Source organism: Ipomoea nil, unplaced genomic scaffold, assembly GCF_001879475.1.
Source record: "Ipomoea nil cultivar Tokyo-kokei standard unplaced genomic scaffold, Asagao_1.1 scaffold1612, whole genome shotgun sequence".
In the NCBI taxonomy this organism is placed as follows: domain Eukaryota; kingdom Viridiplantae; phylum Streptophyta; class Magnoliopsida; order Solanales; family Convolvulaceae; genus Ipomoea; species Ipomoea nil.
The window spans coordinates 542,836-564,026 of NW_017618040.1; the positions used below are offsets into that span (position 1 = coordinate 542,836).

Consider the following 21,191-nt stretch of genomic DNA (forward strand, 5'->3'; position numbering starts at 1 on the left):
CATTTAAAAAAAAAAGACGCGCGGTGCATAATCGATTATGCACCGCGGTGCATAATATAATTTGCCGTATAAAGTTGTTATACCATGATGACGTATAAATGGTGTGTTTTTACATCAAATGTGACCATAACCGTCTCCCCTGGTTCAAACTCACCACCTCTCACATAAATGTGCAATTTTATTTTCTTATACTTGTAAGCATTCAACGTCAAGTTTCGAAGATAATATAAAATGCTAGATTTCAGTACAAAATTAATGTACTTTTAGTACTTATATTAAAAATATACATTATATTCTGAGAATGTACATTATTTGTGTACTGAGTGTACATTATATTGTATAATGTACATTCAGTACACAAATAATGTACATTTAGTATATTAAAAATGTACTTTTTATTATGGTCCATACTATAATTTGCCGTTAAACAGTTAATATATGTGTATGATTAATTAGCTTTTTGTAATAGCTTATTGCTTCAAAAAATTAAAATTTAAAAAAATGTTCAAAGCAGCTTTTTAAGAAAGTCATTTAGCATATAATAAACTATATGCAGCTGACAACTAATTTACCTAACATTTTTCTACAATAAATTAATGTTATCAATACCAATCAACTAATAACATCTATTACCAAATACATCCAAAGTATGTTATATTTCATGTATCAATCTCATACTCTTTATTAAATCATTTAAATGCAGACACGTCATGGCAAGAAACTAATGCAATGCAAATTTATTTTCATTATATATTGCAATATATGCTTACATCTGCTAAAGAAGCTTTAATTTATTATATCATAATTTTTGTTTATTACACTAAAAATAAATATTCATTGCAATGAAATTTTAGTCATTACAGTCAACAAAATCGTAGTTGACTATGAGGTAGCCCTGAGCAACCCCTTGTCCATCTGTGTCCAGTTGATCAAATACATTGACGTCCAAATCCAGCCCTCCATTTGAACACTGATCAACGATCCTCACCGTTACTTGATCATTGGTGGCAGTATTAGTAACCTGACTCAATATTTTAATAACATGCAAATTCAATTAATACATATTTATATAAAAATAATTTATTTAGATTTAGTTGTATTACTCTAGTATTAATAAAGATTGGGGTGAGCAAATGGCCAGTCTAACCGATTGAAAAATTCAAAAAATCAATAGATATTTTTACCTTTATAACCAATCAAAAACTGACCAAAAGTAAATATTATAACTGTCTAGGGGTATAAATAAGCCGAGCAGCTCGCGAGCCACTCGGTCAATGCTCGGCTCGAACTCAGTCAACTTCAAACTCGAGTCGAACTCGAGTCGGCTTGTTTCGTAATTGATCCGAGTACGAGCTTAAATATTTTAGACTCGTGGCTCATTGAGTCCCCCCCCCCCCCCCCCCCCCCACACACACACATACACATATATATATATATATACAGGGACGGAGCCAAAGGGGGGGCAGGGGGTCAGCTGTCCCCTCACCCCACCTCCACCCCCACCCTATATATAATTTTTGTATGTATATATAGTATATGTGTTAGTATTAGTAAAATAAAATTATTAAATGTCACTAGGTGTTGATTTAGATGAGTTGGTTGAACACATGTTGATTTATGCTAAAAAATAGAGGTTCGAATCCTGAAAATAATATTATATATATAGCCGATCGACTTGCTAGCCGCTTGGTTAAAGCTCGGCTCGAGCTGGAGACTATCTATTATTTATTGAGTTCGAGCTTGACTCGGCTGCCCAAATAATTGATTTTGGATTTCAGTCGGTGATATCAATCAATTACTAAAAAATTGAAAATTTACTCTATATTTTAAACTTAAAAACTAAAAATTTCAAATATGCACTAGTCCAAATCTATATATTGTGAAACTTAAATCATACCGCCAAACATCTGCCACAAGAATCCTGGCCTGTTGGGCCGACAGGCCCACAAAAGGCAGTCCATCCATACTTTTGTCGCCATTCAAGTGGCTTGTCGGCATCCCAGGTGGCGCAGAAGACGCTCGCCGTATTATAATCCCAATCAATATTTTGAGGGTTGTAATTATTATACGTTGCCCTCACGTTGGTGGCGCTCTGTGCCGCGGCATCGGCCGCCATCGCCACCACCACAAGCAAACAAGAAGCGGCAACTCTCTTCATTTTTGTATGTGCTTTAATTGTATTACTACCAATGTGCTGTATGTATCTCCTTCTTGGGTTGGGTTGTATTTATAGACAGGCCGAACGAGAAGGAAACATTTTGGATATGCATGCATGCTCTAAAATAATAAAATAAAATAAAATTAATTATTACAAAGATTTTGTTCTTATAATCCATTTGAATAAGTCTATCCTCAAGCCGTAAAAGGAGACAAAGAAATTATTTAATTGAAACTCTTTGATATAGTATACACTTTCGTCATACGTCACGTCATTTACTAATTTGAGAAAATAATAAAAGAAAAGAAGAAAAAATAATGAAAAGAAGAAGAAAAGTGATTGTCATCTAACACTAATTGGAGTATGAATAAATGCATTATACTCCGTATTACTCTATTTAGTATGTTTTGATCGGTTGTTTTTATCATTGATGTTACTTAAAGATGAAAAGGGCAATGATGTTTTTGGGTGAAGAAAGGAACCCGCAACCATTATATGAAAAGGGCAACCGAGGCTCGCCTGGCTAAGCTCCTGAAGTTGACCGCCACGGGTGTGTCAGATTATGACCGGAAGGTGTGGATTAGTACCCGAGACCTAAGGTACAAAGATTACCTCAGCTATTTGCTGGGAAGGGAAGACGGTTTCACTTCGACAACAAGGCCAATTAAGAAGTTGTTAACCGCAGAACAAAAGCTGATAGTCTTGATTGTGTCAGATAGTCTGTTACCCACTAACAACAAGAGCAAAGATGTGGGAAGCCTAGAGTGCACCTTTGCCTATTTTCTTAAGAATAAGGTCAAATTCAATCTACTTGCTCTCATGCTGAAACATATGGAGTTCTGCAAATCTAGCAACCGGCTTAGTTTACCCTACAGGATGATCCTAAGTTGGATCATGGATAGGAAATGGGTGGACGTAAGCCAGACCAAAGTCAGGCCCATGAGTGGGGTGATTTTCAATGCTCAAAACCTCCGCCACAACGACATCTATCATGTCGGAGAGGGACAATACATTACCCTCGAGGAGATTTTCTTGAAACCCCCGGCTGAACAGAGAATGTTAGTGGAACAGTTGGGGATCTACCAAACAAGAAAATGAAACAAGCAAGCGAGGAACAAGAGGAGCAAGACGAAGAGGATGAGCCAAGCCAGCCAGAGCCCGCACGGGAAAGAGGGAACGCGGGGGACCGAGACGAGAGGTTCACCAACGAGTGCATCCTCGCGCAGCTCTTGAGGCAAAACCGGATCATGGAAGAAGGATTCTCGTCCTTGATTCTCACGAAGAGCTCCTCGGACAGAAGAGTGTTGGCAATCGAGGCTATGCTTGGCGCGCGCGGAGCTTCAAGCTCAGGAGCAGGAAACCAAGGTACACCTAAATCTCAATCCTTACTTGCCTTCTGACTTGATGATCAAAATGCCCACCCTACGCTTATTAGGAAACAAGCATATCCAACATTTCTGTAATTTAACGATAAGACTGCATCATAACCGGGAACAAGGGGAGTGACATGTGTCTAAGTTTCGGGGACGAAGCTTCTTGTAAGGGGGGTGGGGGGGGGGGGTGTAACACCCCGTGTTACAGCCTCCAAATCCGGATTAATTATGGAGTTAATTCCGTTAATATATAATTTAAAAGGAATGAATTAGGCAAGAATTTCCTTAATTATTAATTAATATGGTCCACAATGGACCATGGACCCCCTGCCTAGCACAACCTTTAATCCCGTTGGGGATAGGGAAAGTGGACCTTTACTATTCAGATTCCAATTAGGATTCCTGAATCTATATATAGGGGATTAGAAAGCATTTAGAAACCCTACCACAAATAGCTCTGCCACCCGAAATATTCTCTCAGGTAATCTAGCAAAAGAATTCCCTCTACCGAGCCTAGGGAGAATCAATTGGAAGGAGATCTTAGAGATGAACCTTAGTAGCCAAAGAATTTTATTAAGGGCTAAGAGGTAACCCTTGTCTTACAAAACATATTTTCCTTGCTATTGTTTATTGATTGGCTCCGATTGAATGATTGATTGTGTGATTTTGTATGTATATCTTGTTAGATCTTGTCTTTAGGTTTATATGGTGAATTATTGATATTATTGATATTCTTGATGGCCATGTGTGGCTATTAGTTTGATCTTGTATTTAATTATATCTAGAGCTTGTCCCTAGGGTTTATATCGTGAATCTCGTTGTTGTGACGTTCTTGGTGTTATTGGGTGGGTTTATGCATGCTCGGGTGTTGATTCCATTTTAGGACTTGTCTTTCGGGCTTTGCATATAGATCTCTTGGTGTTCTTGAGATTCTGGATGCTCCTGAACCGTTATGTGGTTGATGTCGAGTCTTGGCATGCTTAGGAATCGTGTTAGAACGTAATTGTGATATTTCTTGGTTTGATCCTTGTTAATTGAATCCGTGATGTTGTTGTTACATGTTGGGATGTGTTTGGACATGGTTTTCGGTTCCACGAACGAACACTGAACCGAATATTTACCTTCGTACCAGTGGGGGCTAGGTGGGGGAAGTGAACCCCCGCCACCTAGCCGCGGCCTGACTGCCTGATTCCAGCGGGCAGTCGACTGCCTGCCGGGCACCCGCTGGAATGTGATCGCCCACCGATAGGTGGGCGGCGGGTGGTCCTCCACCCGCCGCCCACCTGCTGGAACGGGGTGGCGCGGCGGGTCGTTTTCCCCCGTTTGTTATTTCCCCGTGTCCCGGTTTGCCTAGTTGTATCCCGTTCGATGTTTATGGGTCTCGTATAATGTTGAGTACCGTTCTAGGAATTTATGTGACTATGTGTAGTGTGTATCATTGCTATTATGCCTTGATTGTTATTGTTGATTATTTGTTGTTTGATTGAATGATGATGGGTATTGTGGTCATTGCGCAATGATGGTTGAGATTGATGATGATGAGATTTTGATTGGTGGAAATAAATTGTTGGCGGATAGCACAACGAGTACTCGGTTATCGTGCTAAAGACACGAATCACCCCTTAGACTTGCTGGCTAAATATATATATTTATTTATTTATTTATTTATTTATTTATTTATTTATATATGGAAAATCATTTTGAAGTCAGAGGATATATATACTTATGAGACTCTAATTTAAAACCGAGAATAAACTCAACAAGTAAGGATAGGCACATTCATCAGTTATAATTACGCATATAAAGATACTAGCATACACCCTAAGGTCACAAGATTATTTCACATCAATTATATCAGTATTCGATCATTATCTTAACAGGTAAGCACACTTTAGTGGTGCCGCAGGACCAATCGCATGCCCATACATGAGGGTCAGTGCATATAGCTCTGACACGGCCCCGAAGCACCCTACCTTGTACCGCAGCACAAGGGGATTGATCGCAACCAATCGATGAACCGCAACTCATATAGTAACGTTTGATCGCAACCAAACGGTGGACCGCAGCCCAAATAGTGTGTATTTATGATTGCAACCAGATTATGGACCGCAGCCCTATATATATTTATATACCTGACCGATCACAACCGGCTTGGTTAACAGCCGATGGTTCTCAACCCATTCAACTGCCTGTATAGCCAATTGATCGCAACCAATTGGGTTATCATGCACACATAACACATAGCCAAGCACATGCAACCCATATTAACACATAGAGAGGGGGAAAACATATATATAAAACTTATGCATGGTCAACCACATTACTAGAGATACGCCTATGGGGTTCATGCATCTTCCTCCTAGGCCAACGTGATACCAATTCGACTAGCATGCAATACACAAGACTCTTTTATCCTACGAACGGTACCCGAAACATCAAACTAGACTCAGGCACGACAAACGGGGTCCAAAGGGGACACCACGGGACACGGGGAAACATCATACGGGGAAAATCACCATATTCCACGTTGGAATTTCCAACGGGTGGCCGGCGGGTGGAGGACCACCTGCTGGCTGCCCGCCGGCGGCGCAACACAAGGCAGCGGGTGCCCGGCGCCTGCCCACCGGCTGCCCGCTGCCGGGCGGCCTATTCGGGCAGCGGGTAGGTGGCGGGTACCCCTGCCCCCACCTACCCCCACTGACTCTTATGTAATAAATTGGTCCCGAGATCTTTCGTGGAACCCGAAACCATGCCAGACACATTTAAACAAAAACGACGACACCACGTAATCAAGTAATAGATCAAAATCAAGAATCACATTAAACACATCCTAACACGACTTCTAAACGTAAACAAGACTTAATTTCCTTAACATGCAAAATCCCGCCCAAATATACCAAGAATATCACAATACGAAATTCACGATTTAACCCTAGGGCTCTAGTCATATTTAAAGCACAAGATCATAATTTATCTTAAAATCTAGAACATCAAGATTATCACATAAATATCAAGATCCTCTCATAAACATCAAGATTATCCCCTAATCATCATAAAAGCCTTATCAAGAAACAAGCATAGAATTGCATATCAAAGGAGCCAAAGAAGAAGATTATAGCAAGGAAAATAAGTTTAGTTGAGACATGGGTTACCTCTTAGCCTTAATTATAATCCTTGGCTACTAAGGTTCTTTCTCTAAGATCCCTTCTTCGTGATTTCTCCTACTTTTGGTGATAGGGGAATTCTTGTGTGGTGGAATCTATTGTGGTGTGAATTCTAGGTGCCTCCTATGTCCTTATGTATATATCTAAGAGTCCTAACTGAAGTCTGAATGGTAGGGATTTACTTATTCTATTCCTTATATGACTAAGGGTTTGGTTTAAGGATAAGGGTCCATGGTCTATGGTAGACCCTCCCTAATTAATTAAGGGAATTCAATTCTTTTTTAAGGGTAAGTAATTAGATAATTAGTTTGGGTTAGAGGCCCTAACACGAGGTGTTACAGGACTTGTTAGTGGTATGTCAGTGGGGGCATGTAGTTGCCCGGAGGGATAAGGGAGGCGATATAAGGGTGGCCTGGAGGTACAGGTTGGAACTGATATAAGGATGGAGATGAGTAAAGGTTGGAACTTGGTATAAGGTTGGAAGATGAATTGTGTGCTTTGATGATTACGTGCTAATTGATTGTCATTGGATCCCATTGGTGCCTTTAATTGCTATATATGAGCCTTACTTGTCTATTATGCCTTGTCTTGTGTTTTTAGGATGCATACTAGTCTTTATGACTGTTCTATAGTGTCAAATCTGTTGTTCTGTCTTGAGTCTTGATCTTGGTTTAAAGCTAGAGTTACTTAGGTTATATATGTATTCCGGTTTCAAAATGGGTTTCCTATATCTACCTATATTGTACTTAACTCGTGGGGGTGGGTTACTCAGCATTATTCGCTGACGGTTGCTATGATATGTTTTTCAGGTGATGATCATTAGCTAAGGAGCACGCTAGATGGACCTGTAGTCTTAGCTTAATTATTACTAGTAATAGCAATGGCATGCTTGCCTTAGATTGTACTTAACCTATGGATTCCACATGATTCGTAGTTTAGCCTGTGCATCTAGGTTCACAAACCTAGGTGTGACATAACACCCCGACTCTTACAGATAGATTACGCTCTGTTTGGACGTTCAATGATAGATTGCGTTATTTGTATCAGATTTTAAATGATTTTAAAATAGGGGTGTTACACGGGCGAAAACGTGAGGGTTATCTCGGGTGCAGGGTTGACGTGGTGGGGATCCATAGGCGGTAGAGGAGGCGGGGTTTTCTAGGGAGTGGTGGCAAAGTAGAAGGACTAAATATGGACTGTTACCTATAAATTTAGGATAAAAAATATAGTTAACTCTTATTTATATATATATATATATATATATATATATATATATATATATATATATATATATATATATATATATATATATATTGCTTCTAATCCGATATGGATAAGCAGTTTAAAAAACAATTATTCAATACTTTGAAATAGGTGGTTAAGTGAGTGAAGCATGATTCTTGTATTGAAAGGTTATGAATTTGATTCTTAAGGTGCCTTTAGAAACCTGGAAAATGATTTCTAGAAAATGTTTTTTGGGTTTTTAGTATTTGGCAAGAGGGGGTAAAATGAGGTCAGTGGAAAATGAGGTCCTAGTCAAAGGAAAATAAGTATGTTTTGGGAGAAAATGACTTACCTTTTTTTTGGGAAGTAATTTTCTAAGAGATGCACATACACAAAATTTCTGGCCTAATTTTTGGCAGGCTTTTGCGAGTCAGCTCACTGAGCTCGCGGGTTAGGTTCATGCAATCATAGCCCACTGCACCCCATGCAAGTTGGTGGATCATGCGGGCCAGTCCCCCAGTTTTTTTTTTTTTTTTTTTTTTTTTTTTTTTTTTTTTTTTTTTTTTCTTTTTCTTTCTGTAATTCAAAGTTCCAAAAATTAAGTAAATCCTACAAATAGTATTAATTTTGTTGTATTTAAAATTTTATTAAAAAAATTACATTTAAATATATATATATATATATATATATATATATATATATATATATATATATATATATATATATATATATATATATATATATATATACTGATATGTGGTGCAACACTAATAACTTAATAGCTAGACTATCATTATGATTAGGAGTATGGTTAGGGTTTAGGAGACCTAAAGACATACAACCACAACAACCACAATGATTGCCAGTGATTATATAAGGTCACTAGTCTTCTCATTGCTCACATTACATACCCCATACACCATCTAGAGAGAACTGAGTAAAGTGAGTAAAGAGTGTTTATCAAAATTAAAATTTTATCAAAAGTATCAAACAATTAAAATTTTGAAGTATTCAATTCTTTTCATTTTCCTGATAATTTTCTAAAAAATGAACCAAATACACAAGAGACAGTTTCCCGTGTTGTAGCCAAACACAAGAAAGAAAAATGTTTTCTAGAAAATGACCCATTTTCCATTAAACATTTTCCAGGTCATTTTCCATTAAACATTTCCAGAAGTCATTTTCCTGCTTTTCAAATGGAGCCTTAGTGTAGATTACTTAACACTGATTATATGCTCATACGTTCTAAATTAATAATCACAAATGTGAAGTTTGTGTGGAGACAAAACTAACGATAACTCCTTTTAAATCAATTGATGAGAGGAATACAAAACCATTTGGATTAGGTAAAAACTCGTGTGAGATCGTCTCACGGATCTTTATCCAGATCCGTGAGACTGGTTGGGACAAGATGAAATGTAATACTTATACTAGCAAATGTAATACTAAATCAGGAATTTATAACTTACATGAAAAATGTAATACTTTTTAAGAAAAAATGTAATACTTTTACATTTTGATGTAAAAGTATTACATTTTTAATAAAAAATATTACATTTTCCTTTATACTTATAAGGGAAAATATAATACTTTTGATGAAAAAAGTAATACTTTTACATCAAAATATAAAAGTATTACATTTGTCCTTAAAAGTAACAAACATTATATTTCTGATTTAGTATTGCATTTGTTAGTATAAATATACATTTGCATATTGACCCGACCCGTCTCACAGATAAGGGTCCGTGAGACGTCTCACACAAGTGTGACGCTTTGATCTAATATATAGCGATTCATGTATGTGATTATAATTCAATACAAAGAAGGGGCGGTAATGAATATTTTATTACTTTTATTGACAATATCGCACGATAATGAATGAATAAATAATTAATTCTCAAAGTGTAATCATGAAGTCAGAAAAATGAAGTTTTTGGGATAAGAAAAATGAAAATTTTGGAATGCTTTGAAAGAGTCGCCATTGTTGTGCTAGTATATTTAAATATAATTCAAAATCTTAAGTAGTTTAAATTGTGTAGCTAAGAGGCTTTCTCATGCACAAAAAGAGAGTTGGAGAGTGCAAATAAAATTTCAAAATGAGCTCCGTGAGTTTGGCGTAGATCAAGTATCTACTATATCATGATAAATTGACGCTTCAATACTTCTAACAACTTTAGGGGGAAGCACATCGGTTTTAAGGATAATTCAACACTCCTAATAACTTTAGAGGGAAGTAAGTCTATTTAAGAAAATTGTACGTGGGACAAGGCTTGAACTTTTCTGGTTTTTGTGAGTTATCGTGACATGAAATTTTGTAGGACTATTATTTTTGGATTAAGATTCTCTACAAATTCAAAGAACATTCTAAAGATTTCTGAAATTCAATGATTCTAACAGATCAATGCAGGCAATGTTGACTGAGATTTGAAGAATTAACAGAAAATCCATAATTTTGCCATACAAGAAATGTCACTTCCCACCATAAATTACTAAACCCTATTTCATCATCTTTGACTAAGCTAACAAAGTATATATGACGAATATGCTAGCAACAACGATTCAGTGCATCGACGTTATCATTACAATCCATCTGTATTTGCTAACTCCAGGATTAGATAAGGCTCTCGGTGGGAGGATCGTCAGAAGCACCAAAATAAAAAATGTATGTATTGTTGGGAATAATGTATTAGAACTATGTTATCTATATTAGACTAGGACTATATTATTCGTGTTAGATTATGATTCTATCTAGTACTTATATATTCGCTCTCTATATTCTCAGACATTACGATTGAATACAACACAATTATATTATCATTTAATGAACCAAAATCGATTTAATATCGTAAAATAATATTTATATATACACACGAAAATATATAAAATATTATTCGATATATATATATATATATATATATATATATATATATATATATATATATATATATATATATATATATACACACACACAAATATGTATATAAAACAGACCCAAATGTTATATACATATCTACGAAAAATATATATATCAACCAAAATGGAACTTGTAATCCTCCAGATTACAATTCCAACCAACGACTATATCAAATATAGAGAGAGGATTTTTGCTTAGAAGCGTAATCTAAACCAAAAGAAGAAAGAGATGGTTCGTGTTTGGGTATAGAGTTCTTAGCACGAGTCAAGCTAGACACTCATTTTCCTTAAAACCTTATTTGTCACCTCCCAAAAGTGCTAGGAGCGTTGTGGCCTAGGTTTCTCAGGATAAAATGTGCTACGGTTCGACGTTTGAGCACCGAAACGAACGAACCCGACGAACTAGAGCAAAGCCTTGAACACAGTTAGGCAAAGAAAGGAGTAGGACCAGAGTTTTGAGGAGAAAAAAACAATTCCTGTGTTGTGTGTTCTTGTTGTGCTTCACTTGTTCAAAACTTGCTGCCCCCACAATATTCTTATATAGCGAGACTTTAATATATAGCATTAAACAAGCCCATTAAACTTAGCCTTGTAACAACTGAAACAACAAGGCCATTATGTTGGACTGAAATTCGAATTAATAGAAATTAAATTCCGTAACTATTAATTTAAATCCCACACTACTGGTCTGTTGGTCTACTGCCATGGTTCGACCCCAAGGCCGAACCCATGCTGTTTAGTTTCGGCCTTGAGGCCGAAAGATGCTGTCTCAGTTCGGCCAAGCCTTGGCCGAACTGAGACGGCCAGCACGAGAGTGGCCGAGCTTCGCCGAATTCAGCAACTCTGCTGTCTATCGGCCAGGCCGAGACAACCTGGTCTCAGTAGCGGCTTGGCCGAACTCAGCAATCTCGTGCTGTCTTTTGGCCAGGCCGAGACAACCTGGTCTCGGCAGCAACAACCACCCTTCAAGTGGCGTAGTGTTGGAAAAATGATTCCCGACGTTCGTGCCCGCAGGTGCCAGCGCACACGAGTTCAGACTTGAATTAAGCCTTTTCGATATCAATTTGAGATTTGATTCGCACCCTGTCCCCCTACACGCAAGAGAGAGCCTCTATGCTATACAATTCAATAAGCCCCTAAAAGACTCTTGTATAAATAGTGGGGCAAATGAGCAAATCCTCTTCAATTCCCAAACTAATGTGGGGCAAAAGCTCATCTTTTTCCCTTTATTTTTCCAACTCAATGGGTCTACTTTGAGAATCAATATCTCATTCACTCATTATTCGTTTTGAGCGTACAATATATCAATCTCTTCGTCTCACTACGAAGAACTCGAATCCACTTTGACTCGACTCAAATCAAGAGTAGACCCTACTAATAATTGTACCACAAAATAACCACTTAAAATGTCATTTTAATGCTATTTTTCCAACATGTATTTGGTAAATATTTATATCTAATATAAATATTTAGTGAAACAAGGGGTGTTACATGGAGGATGATGTAACCGCTCTCAAGGGTAGCTTAAATAAAAGGAAGGGCAGAAGTAAGGTTAAGAAGGCAGTGGAAGGAAAAGGGATGGAGGATCAGTTGATTGAACCTGAGAAGGATGGGCTGGACCGAAAAAGGACACCGCTTGAAGTAGCAGTTGATAATCATTGAGGTTTTTTCTAACGACGACGTTTTGGGTCCCTATATTTTAGTTGTTGTTGTGAGTTTGTTAAATTTGTTGAGACTGCTTGCAGGAATCTCTGTGATTATATATATGTTGAAGTGTTTTTTCTGATTTCCGTATGGTGAAAGTTAATGCAATTTCTAATTTCTCCTTCTTCTTATTCACCCCAGTTCTCACTTCTTCTGTTATTCCCTTTCTATTTTTTCTACTTCAATTTCTAGTGTATTATAGACGATGAGTGGAATGAGGGTTTTGAGGAAAATTGGTTGGAGGGCGTCACGAAAAAGGAGCACTTCTGGGTGGCTTGCAATTGCCTTGATCCGTAAAAACTCTCCCTAAAAAAATTACACTTCTAACACAATCCAAGATACTAACCCTTTGTACATAACTAGCAGCCTGGTTGTTATTCTTGTGCCAGCAATCATTTGAATAGTGGCCACATTTGTGACAACATTAGCACCCTACATTTGATTTGTCATACTTCCCTTTGTTGTGTCCACAACCTTGTCTTTTCGATATCTACGTGTTCGGACTTGCATTGGAACAAATATTATGTTGTTCAGCATGACCTTTATTAGAGTGATTGTCACTTCTTCCTCTACCTCTACCTCTACCTCAAGAGCATCTAGATTTTTTATTGGAATCATCGATCGAGGCTTGTGCTTGATGAGCGCGCTTGTTCCAATGGCTTCTCATGCAACCTGAACTCGTGTGTTTTTAATGAACCAGATAACGACTTAACTGCCATTGTTGTTAATTAGATCATTAGCCCCCTTAATCGCAGTCACAACATACTCAAACCTTGGAATCAAGATTCCCAAAATATTCTCTAACTTATTTTGTTTTGGGAGAGTTTCACCATTGTTCTTATGTTGTTGGCCAATGCTATAAAACAATTGATATAGGAATCAATTGTCTCACCCAAAACCATCTCCAATAGCTCATATTGACGCCTTAATGTTTGAAAGTGTACTCTCTCGATTTTATTTTCATCACCCTTGTACGAGTTGGTCAAAATACTCCATTTCTCATAAAATGCCTTTACACCTTCAATCTGCTAAAAGGTCTTTATACTATAATGTCCTATTTAAAACTATCTATATAAATAGGTTAAGATACCCGCATGGGCAGCTCAACTAGTTATAGAGGTGAAAAGTTGGAAGAATGACCAGGGAGCGACCTTTCACAGTAGGGGGTCTCCTTGTGCGCAGTAAACAAAGGTCTACCTTTGGAAGAATAAATAGGTTAAGATATTAATTGGATAAATTTTGTTAATCGAAATAGATAGTTTCCTAATTAAAAATATAATAATTTAAAAATAATATAATTAAAGAGTTTCATTATACATTACAACTAGTATTTGTCTCGTGCGATGCACGGAAAATATGTTATAAAAATATATCCTATATGAGGTTTATTCATATATAAAATTTTTGTTATTTAATAATTATTATGTGTGAATTCCTATGATAAAATTATGAACATAAATATATTTACAATTAAAATAATATTTAAGGTGGGTGATTACTACAAATCTTAAACTATATTAAAAATTTAGTACATAGTATTTAATATTACAAATTTTTAAGAACTTAGTAAACTACAATAGTAATTGAATTACAATTTTAGAGTCACCACGGATCAAAATTTTTAGACCTTTGAGATTTCTAACTCTAGATGTAGCAACATACAATTGACCTTTAAAGACCAAAATCACAATCTTAGTTCGAACATTGATTTTTTCTTCCAAATACTATCGAATTAAGTGTGTAATCAATAAAAGATGAGAACTAATAATTCGAGAATATAATCTTAATGTTACTAAGCCACTTCACGTCAATTAAGTTGGAGAGTGTTGTTGGATAGTATTCGATGAATCCACGAATAACGCATCTTTGTCTCCGTAGTTCTCAATATGCACATCAACAATCTTAAATATTAGGCCGCCTAGCTATGCCATATATTAATTTCAAACTTATGAACTTTGGGGTTGCATGCAATAAAAAGTATATTTTAAATATACTAAGGGTACATTATATATGTATGTAAGGTACTTTCAATATAAAAATAATGTATTTTTAATATATTAAAAATGTATTTAATATTCATGATCCATACAATTATGTGGACCATCGTTCCTCACAATAATTTGCCAGTAGAAATTGAAATATATATATATATATATATATATATATATATATATATATATATATATATATATATATATATATATATATGTTGGTCTCGATAGATTGTGTGGTGAGTCTAGAGGGGGGGGGGGGGGTGAATAGACTCTCGTTTTTCTTTAGTTTTTTTTTTTTAAAAAAAAACCTGACAACACTTTTTGAGTAAGATAAGCACAGCGGAAAGATTATAAAGAGAGGGTTGCACGAGTTTGATAAAATGTTATGAGGAGTGATGAAAAAGATGATATGCAAGCAGTAAAATAAAGCAGTAAGTAAAGAGAAGAGTGAGACGAGATTTTATAGTGGTTCGGCCAAACGTTGCCTACTTCCACTCTTCTTCCACAACTGCTGGAAGGATTGCACTATCACTCTTTAGTACAATTACACAAAGACTTCCTTGATCACTAAGCCGGACAACCTTTGAAGGTTTTTCAACTCCGAGAGTTTACTCCGCCTCTATCAACTTTTTCTTCTAAGTTGAGGTTGGTAAGAAAGTATTTCTTGATTCCTCCAACTGTGAAGTCTTGATGGTGTGGGATGATTGCTTCAAGAGTGCAAGACTTCTTTCAAGATGTAGGGCAGTGATGGATGATCTACTTCAAATGCCTCAACACCTTAAATAACTGGTTCGCAAAAAGCTTTGAGATTGTTAACCTTTTTAAGGGCTTTTTGCAAGAGAGTGAGTAGAGTGATAATGAACCAGCACCTTCTTAGTTGATGAAGGTTGGTTTATATAGGTGATGAAAATTCATCCGTTGGAGGGAGATGAATTTTTCGAACCTTTTATCTGTTGGACAAGGACCATGGAGCCTCATGCATTTAATGCTCCATTGATGTGTTTGTACTATGTAGCCGTTGAAGGTATGGAGGATTTGATGGCTTTTGTCTTTTAGCTCCAGAGATAGTACAGCTTCATTAAATGCTCTTTGGAGAGCGTGTCCCATGAGTTGAGGTCCTTATTGTCCTAGGATGTTGTCAAATCAGACAGGTAGAACATTCTTCTTGTTGATGAGAAGAAGAATACTTCATGCGAAAGTCTTGAAAAGAACTGTCTTCTTAATGACAACTCCTTCTTTCGTTGCTGTGGAGTCTTCTTTCGTCTTGATCAGCCTATCTTCTATTCATAACTCTTTTCGTGTGTTTGTTCTAGCTTAACACGAATTACATATGAGTTATGGCAACTTTCATCTAAAACGAAAGTAGCGATACAAGAAAAACGTAAGAGTTAGGGGTCTACTTTCTACATTACATTGGTATCATCAAAATCCTAATACAAGGTTCCTAACAATATATATATATATATATATATATATATATATATATATATATATATATATATATATATATTAGATAGAAACTGTCCGTGTAAATTATTATCATTATAATTATTATTGCAATTATTATTATTATTATTATTATTATTATTATTATTATTATTATTATTATTATTATTATTATTATTATTGTTATTATAATTAACAATATTATTATGGTTTTGTGAAAATTAAATGTTGATTATCAACATTTAATTTTTACAATAACAATATTATTATGGTCTTGTGAAAATTAAATGTTGATTATCACCATTTAATTTTCACAAGACCATATGGCTTTATTATATATAGGATAGGATAGGATATATGCTTACAAATGCTCAACAACTCAAGAAGCTTTATTATATCATAAGTTTCATAACTTTCAAGATATTAAAAATAAATAATTCATTGCAATTAATTAACTTCTAATAATTAATAACAATCAACGAAATTGTAGTTGACTGTGAGGTAGCCCTGAGCAACGCCCTGTCCATTCGTGTCCAATTGATTAAATACATTGACGTCCAAATCCAACCCTCCATTTGAACACTGATCAACAATCCTCACCGTTACTTGATCATAGGTGGCGGTATTAATAACCTGTGTCAATATTTTAATAACATGTAAACTCCATTATATTAAGATACATTTATTTTCTTTACAAAAAGTTATTTGGATTTTTATATTCTCTCAAAAGGTAGAATCCCCAACCCCAAGACCTCCACACTTCGACCAGACAAAGTATTTAGGAGAATGTAAATCACCCTGAGTCAATGACTCACTCAGAGTCAAATGTCGGTGTCCACAAGGAATCTAGCTGCCCACTTTTGGCAATATTTAGATTTATATTGCGTGTACTAAATGAGTATAAGAGTCTCCACTAGTTGAACTGCGTCCAGTAGACGGAATGTTCCGCTATATATAGGCTCTGTTTGGCAAACCTAGCTGAAAACTGAAAAGCTATAAGCTCGGAGCTGAAAACTGAAGAGCTGTAAGCTAGTTGTTATGATTGAAAGTGTTTGGTAAAATTAGCTTTTTGATAAGCTGATAAATGTAAAAAGACTAAAAAGGACATCTTCATAAAATTTGAATTAGTTTGTTTACATATTAAAATTTAACATTTTGTCTTTAGAAAAAATTAACATTTTGAAATAAAACTATTAGCATAATCATGATCTAGCATATCATAATGAAGTAGCAATATTGTTGCAAATCTCATAATAATAATAATAATAATAATAATAATAATAATAATAATAATAATAATAATATTTGCGGTGAAAGTTGCGGATAAAGGAGAAGAGAAAAGGGTTTTAATTGGGAAGGTAAATTACGTCATTTCTTTAAAATAATAAGGATAAAGATAGAAAAAAAGTACAGGAAGAGTTTGTATCATTGTTCTATTAAAGTATGACATTGACCTCTTTGGTAAAATAGTTAGTCTATCACTCAGTCTCAGTTTGTTGTACCACTATTAACTATTTAACTTGGTTAAATAACTAATATGATTCCAGGACTATGTGGTTTAATGGTATCAGGGTTGGACTTTTATTTGAAAAGTTATGAGTTCAAGCCTCAGTGGAGACGTTATTGGTTTTTTATGTTTCAGTAGGTTGAGAAGGTATATGAACAGATACTACAATGTAATAGGGCCAGTAACATTCAAAAAAAAAAAAAAAAAAAACTAATATGATTGTTTGATTAATTAGTTTTTGTAACAATTTATTGCTCCAAAACACTAAAACTCAAAAATGAAGTTGCTCAAAATAACTTTTTTCGATTAACTTTTTGATAATGTCATTTTGTATGTAATCAGCTATCAGCTAACAACTAATTTACCAAACATATTTTTACAATCAGCTAATGTTTTCAACTAGTTAAACATACTAACCCAATTAGCTAACATTTATTTACCAATTAAACAGCCATTGTAATTTTTCTTCATTGTTGATAAATAAGTAACATATATACCTCCAAACATCTGCCACAAGAATCGTAGCCTGTTGGACCAACAGGACCACAGAAGGCAGTCCATCCATACATTTGCCGCCATTCAAGTGGCTTGTCGGCATCCCAGGTGGCACAGTAGACGCTTGCGGTATTATAATCCCAATTGATATTCTGAGGGTTGTAATTATTATACGTCGCCCTCACGTTGGTGGCGCTCTGCGCGGCGGCGCCGGCCACCATCGCCACCACCACAAGCAAATAAGCATTAGCAACTCTCCCCATTTTTGTATGTGCTTTAATTGCCTTAATTGTATTACTGCCAATGTGATGTATCTCTTGGGTTTTGTTGTATTTATAGACAGGGCGTGGAGGAAAGATTGAGTATATGCTCCAAAATTTATAATACCATCAATTATTACAAAGATTTTGTTGTTATAAACCGTTTGAATAAGTCTATTCTCAAAGAGGAAAATAAAGTAAATTAAGAAAACAAGAACAAAAATAAAAAGATCAGAAGAAAATTGTGATTGTCATCCTCTAACACTAATTCTATTGTTGGTTAGGATAATAAGATAACAACTATTTACCAAATATCCCTATTGAAATTTTTTAAAAAGTTAATTCTATTTTTGGTCCTACATTTATATGTAGCGGTCCATTTTTAGTTCATTTTATTAGAACATCCTCTTTTAGTTCTAGTATTATTGTCGCATTATCATTTTTATCTTCCGTCAACAAAATCGATTCAATGCCGTTAAAAACAATGACATTTCGATCTTTTTGTTATATGAAATAGATTGATCCGCTATATTTTTATTTTTATTTTTTTTAAAAGAATTCATAATTGAAGACCGAAATACCCTTGTATTTAACAGCATTTAAACTGTTTTGTTGGTAAATGACATAAATGATCATGTCACAATATTACTAGGAACAAAGAAAATTGTTTTAAAAATAAAGGACTAAATGTGGACTGTCACTTATAAATTTAGGATAAAAAATGTAGTTAACTCTTTTATATATATATATATATATATATATATATATATATATATATATATATATTCCTATATGGTTCCACTCTAAACTTTAACAATCAATTTTTCTATTTAATTTTAATTTTAGTAAATGATTTTATATCTTTATATAAAATAAATATTTATTATTAAATTTAAAACGTTATAAGTTATTAAAATAATGTTAAAAAAAAAAAAAAGAGAAGAAAATATTGACTCAAACGATGTAATAGAGTGGTAGAAGATTATTCTTATATACATGAAGGGTTACAATATAATTTCCGAATAAAGGGGAACACAGTCAACATTATTAAGAGAAGATAAAGATAATTCAGATGGGCTTTAAGTCCATGCCTGGGATAGTCGCAAATTATGCTGTGGAACCGAATGCACCTTGCAAGGTGCATACGGTTGCAAAACGGCGCCGTTTTGGTTAAAAAAACGCGCGTCCTACTTAAAGAAGAAATCAGGTTCGATTCCCGGCAATAGCATTTTTATATATTCAGAAATTCATAAATATATATCCAGAAATTCATAACTATATATCCACAAATTCATAACTATATATCCACAGTGAATGAATGAAGTAAAAATCTACAATGAATGAATGAATGAAGTAAAAATCCACAATGAATGAACTAAATATCCACAATGATTGAACTAAATATCCACAATGAATGAACTAAATATCCATAAATTCATAACTATATATCCAGAAATTCATAACTATATATCCACAGTGAATGAATGAAGTAAATATCTACAATGAATGAACTAAATATCCACAATGAATGAACTAAATATCCATAAATTCATAACTATATATCCACAAATTTATAACTATATATCCAGAAATTCATAACTATATATCCACAATAATGCTATTGCCGAGAATCGAACCTGAATTTTTTTTTTTTAAAGTGGGACGCGCGTTTTTAGTCAAAACGACGTCGTTTTGCATCGTATGCACCATGCGCATGGTACATTCGGTTGCACAGCATAACTATTGTGGGATAGTGGTCAAATTATATTGTGGATCGTGAATAAATATTTATTTTAATATATTAAATTTATATTGTGTATGGAATGTTTATTATTTAGTAATATGTTAAATAATGAACTTTCAATACTCGAACTTTTATTATTTATGTTGTTGAAAAATTCACGGATGGTTGACAAATATAAGGCATCGAAAAACCTTTAATCTTGATCACATGTGTCCCCCCACTACTTTACTTCCAGCGCACTTTTCATGTATAAATGGAGTTTCATGCTTTTTAATATGTAATATTTTTTGTGCCTTGAATGGTTAGTACTTGTGTTATTAACACATAGGTCATAGATTCAAATTTTGTTAGCCGCACTTTCTTTTCTGAAATATTTTGCTTCATGCTTCTTTTTTTTTCTTGGCAATATAATAAAAATGGACCCCCGATGCGCCAAAATCAATCCAGTAAAATGGGCTATCGAGATCCCATGTGCTCATCAATATATCCTAATATCCTAATTCTTTGTTCATTGTACAATCTATTGATCATTTGCTCAATTTTGAAATAGCATGTAGATCTTATATTGAGGCTCCAAAGTAATAAGCACCAACATTAACACAAAATATAGAGAATGAACTCACGGCAGTGACGGCACGTTATATTGAAAAATAATGTATCTTGTAGCTTTTACAGAATAATAGTAATTTTGTAACCACAGGGTCACGAGTTTGAATCCCAAATTTTTTAATTTGTCAATAATGTCTACGACTTAGACTCCAAGGCGGCGATCCCAATATTTATCCATGCCTTAAGATCAGGGTATTTCCACAAGCAGCTGAACGCCCACCACCCCCGCTCTTACGAAGATCTGATGAGGACGGCTAGCCGCTATGCCGAAGCAGAGGACGTCGACAGGAAGAAGAAGGACGAAGAGGATGGTAGGAAAGGTGGGAAGCCTGGGAAAGCTGGTCCGCCCAGCCAGGCACCACTCTCGAACCACCCGACCGCAGGGAAGGGCCGAGACCACGAACGACCTCGCCTGGTCCCCTTGCGTAATTTAACTCCTCTTACCCATCCCGTCAGTGTCATTCTAAAGCAAGCTGAGGAGATGGGAATGGTAGAATTCCCCGAGGAGTGCATGAAGGTCTCCCCAAAGGCAGACCAAACAAAGTACTGCAGGTTTCATAGGCATGCCGGACACGATACGGATGAGTGTCACGTTTTGAA

General features: G+C 35.3%; 2 protein-coding genes across 2 annotated transcripts; both read right to left on the bottom strand.

Annotated features, from left to right (window-relative positions):
• Positions 1-757: 757 nt before the first annotated feature.
• On the bottom strand, positions 758-2,182 carry LOC109191036 (pathogenesis-related protein PR-4-like). Its single transcript, XM_019341622.1, has 2 exons — positions 1,898-2,182; positions 758-1,021 (listed from the first exon to the last, which is right to left on the bottom strand). Exons 1-2 carry the CDS (start codon positions 2,156-2,158, stop codon positions 851-853), a joined length of 432 nt encoding a protein of 143 aa, XP_019197167.1. The 5' UTR covers positions 2,159-2,182; the 3' UTR covers positions 758-850.
• Positions 2,183-16,354: 14,172 nt separating this feature from the next.
• LOC109191037 (pathogenesis-related protein PR-4-like) lies at positions 16,355-18,268 on the bottom strand. The gene is made up of 2 exons (XM_019341623.1): positions 17,981-18,268; positions 16,355-16,609 (listed from the first exon to the last, which is right to left on the bottom strand). The coding sequence occupies exons 1-2, from the start codon at positions 18,239-18,241 to the stop codon at positions 16,442-16,444; spliced, it is 429 nt and encodes a 142-aa protein (XP_019197168.1). The 5' UTR covers positions 18,242-18,268; the 3' UTR covers positions 16,355-16,441.
• Between the last annotated feature and the right edge of the window lie 2,923 nt (positions 18,269-21,191).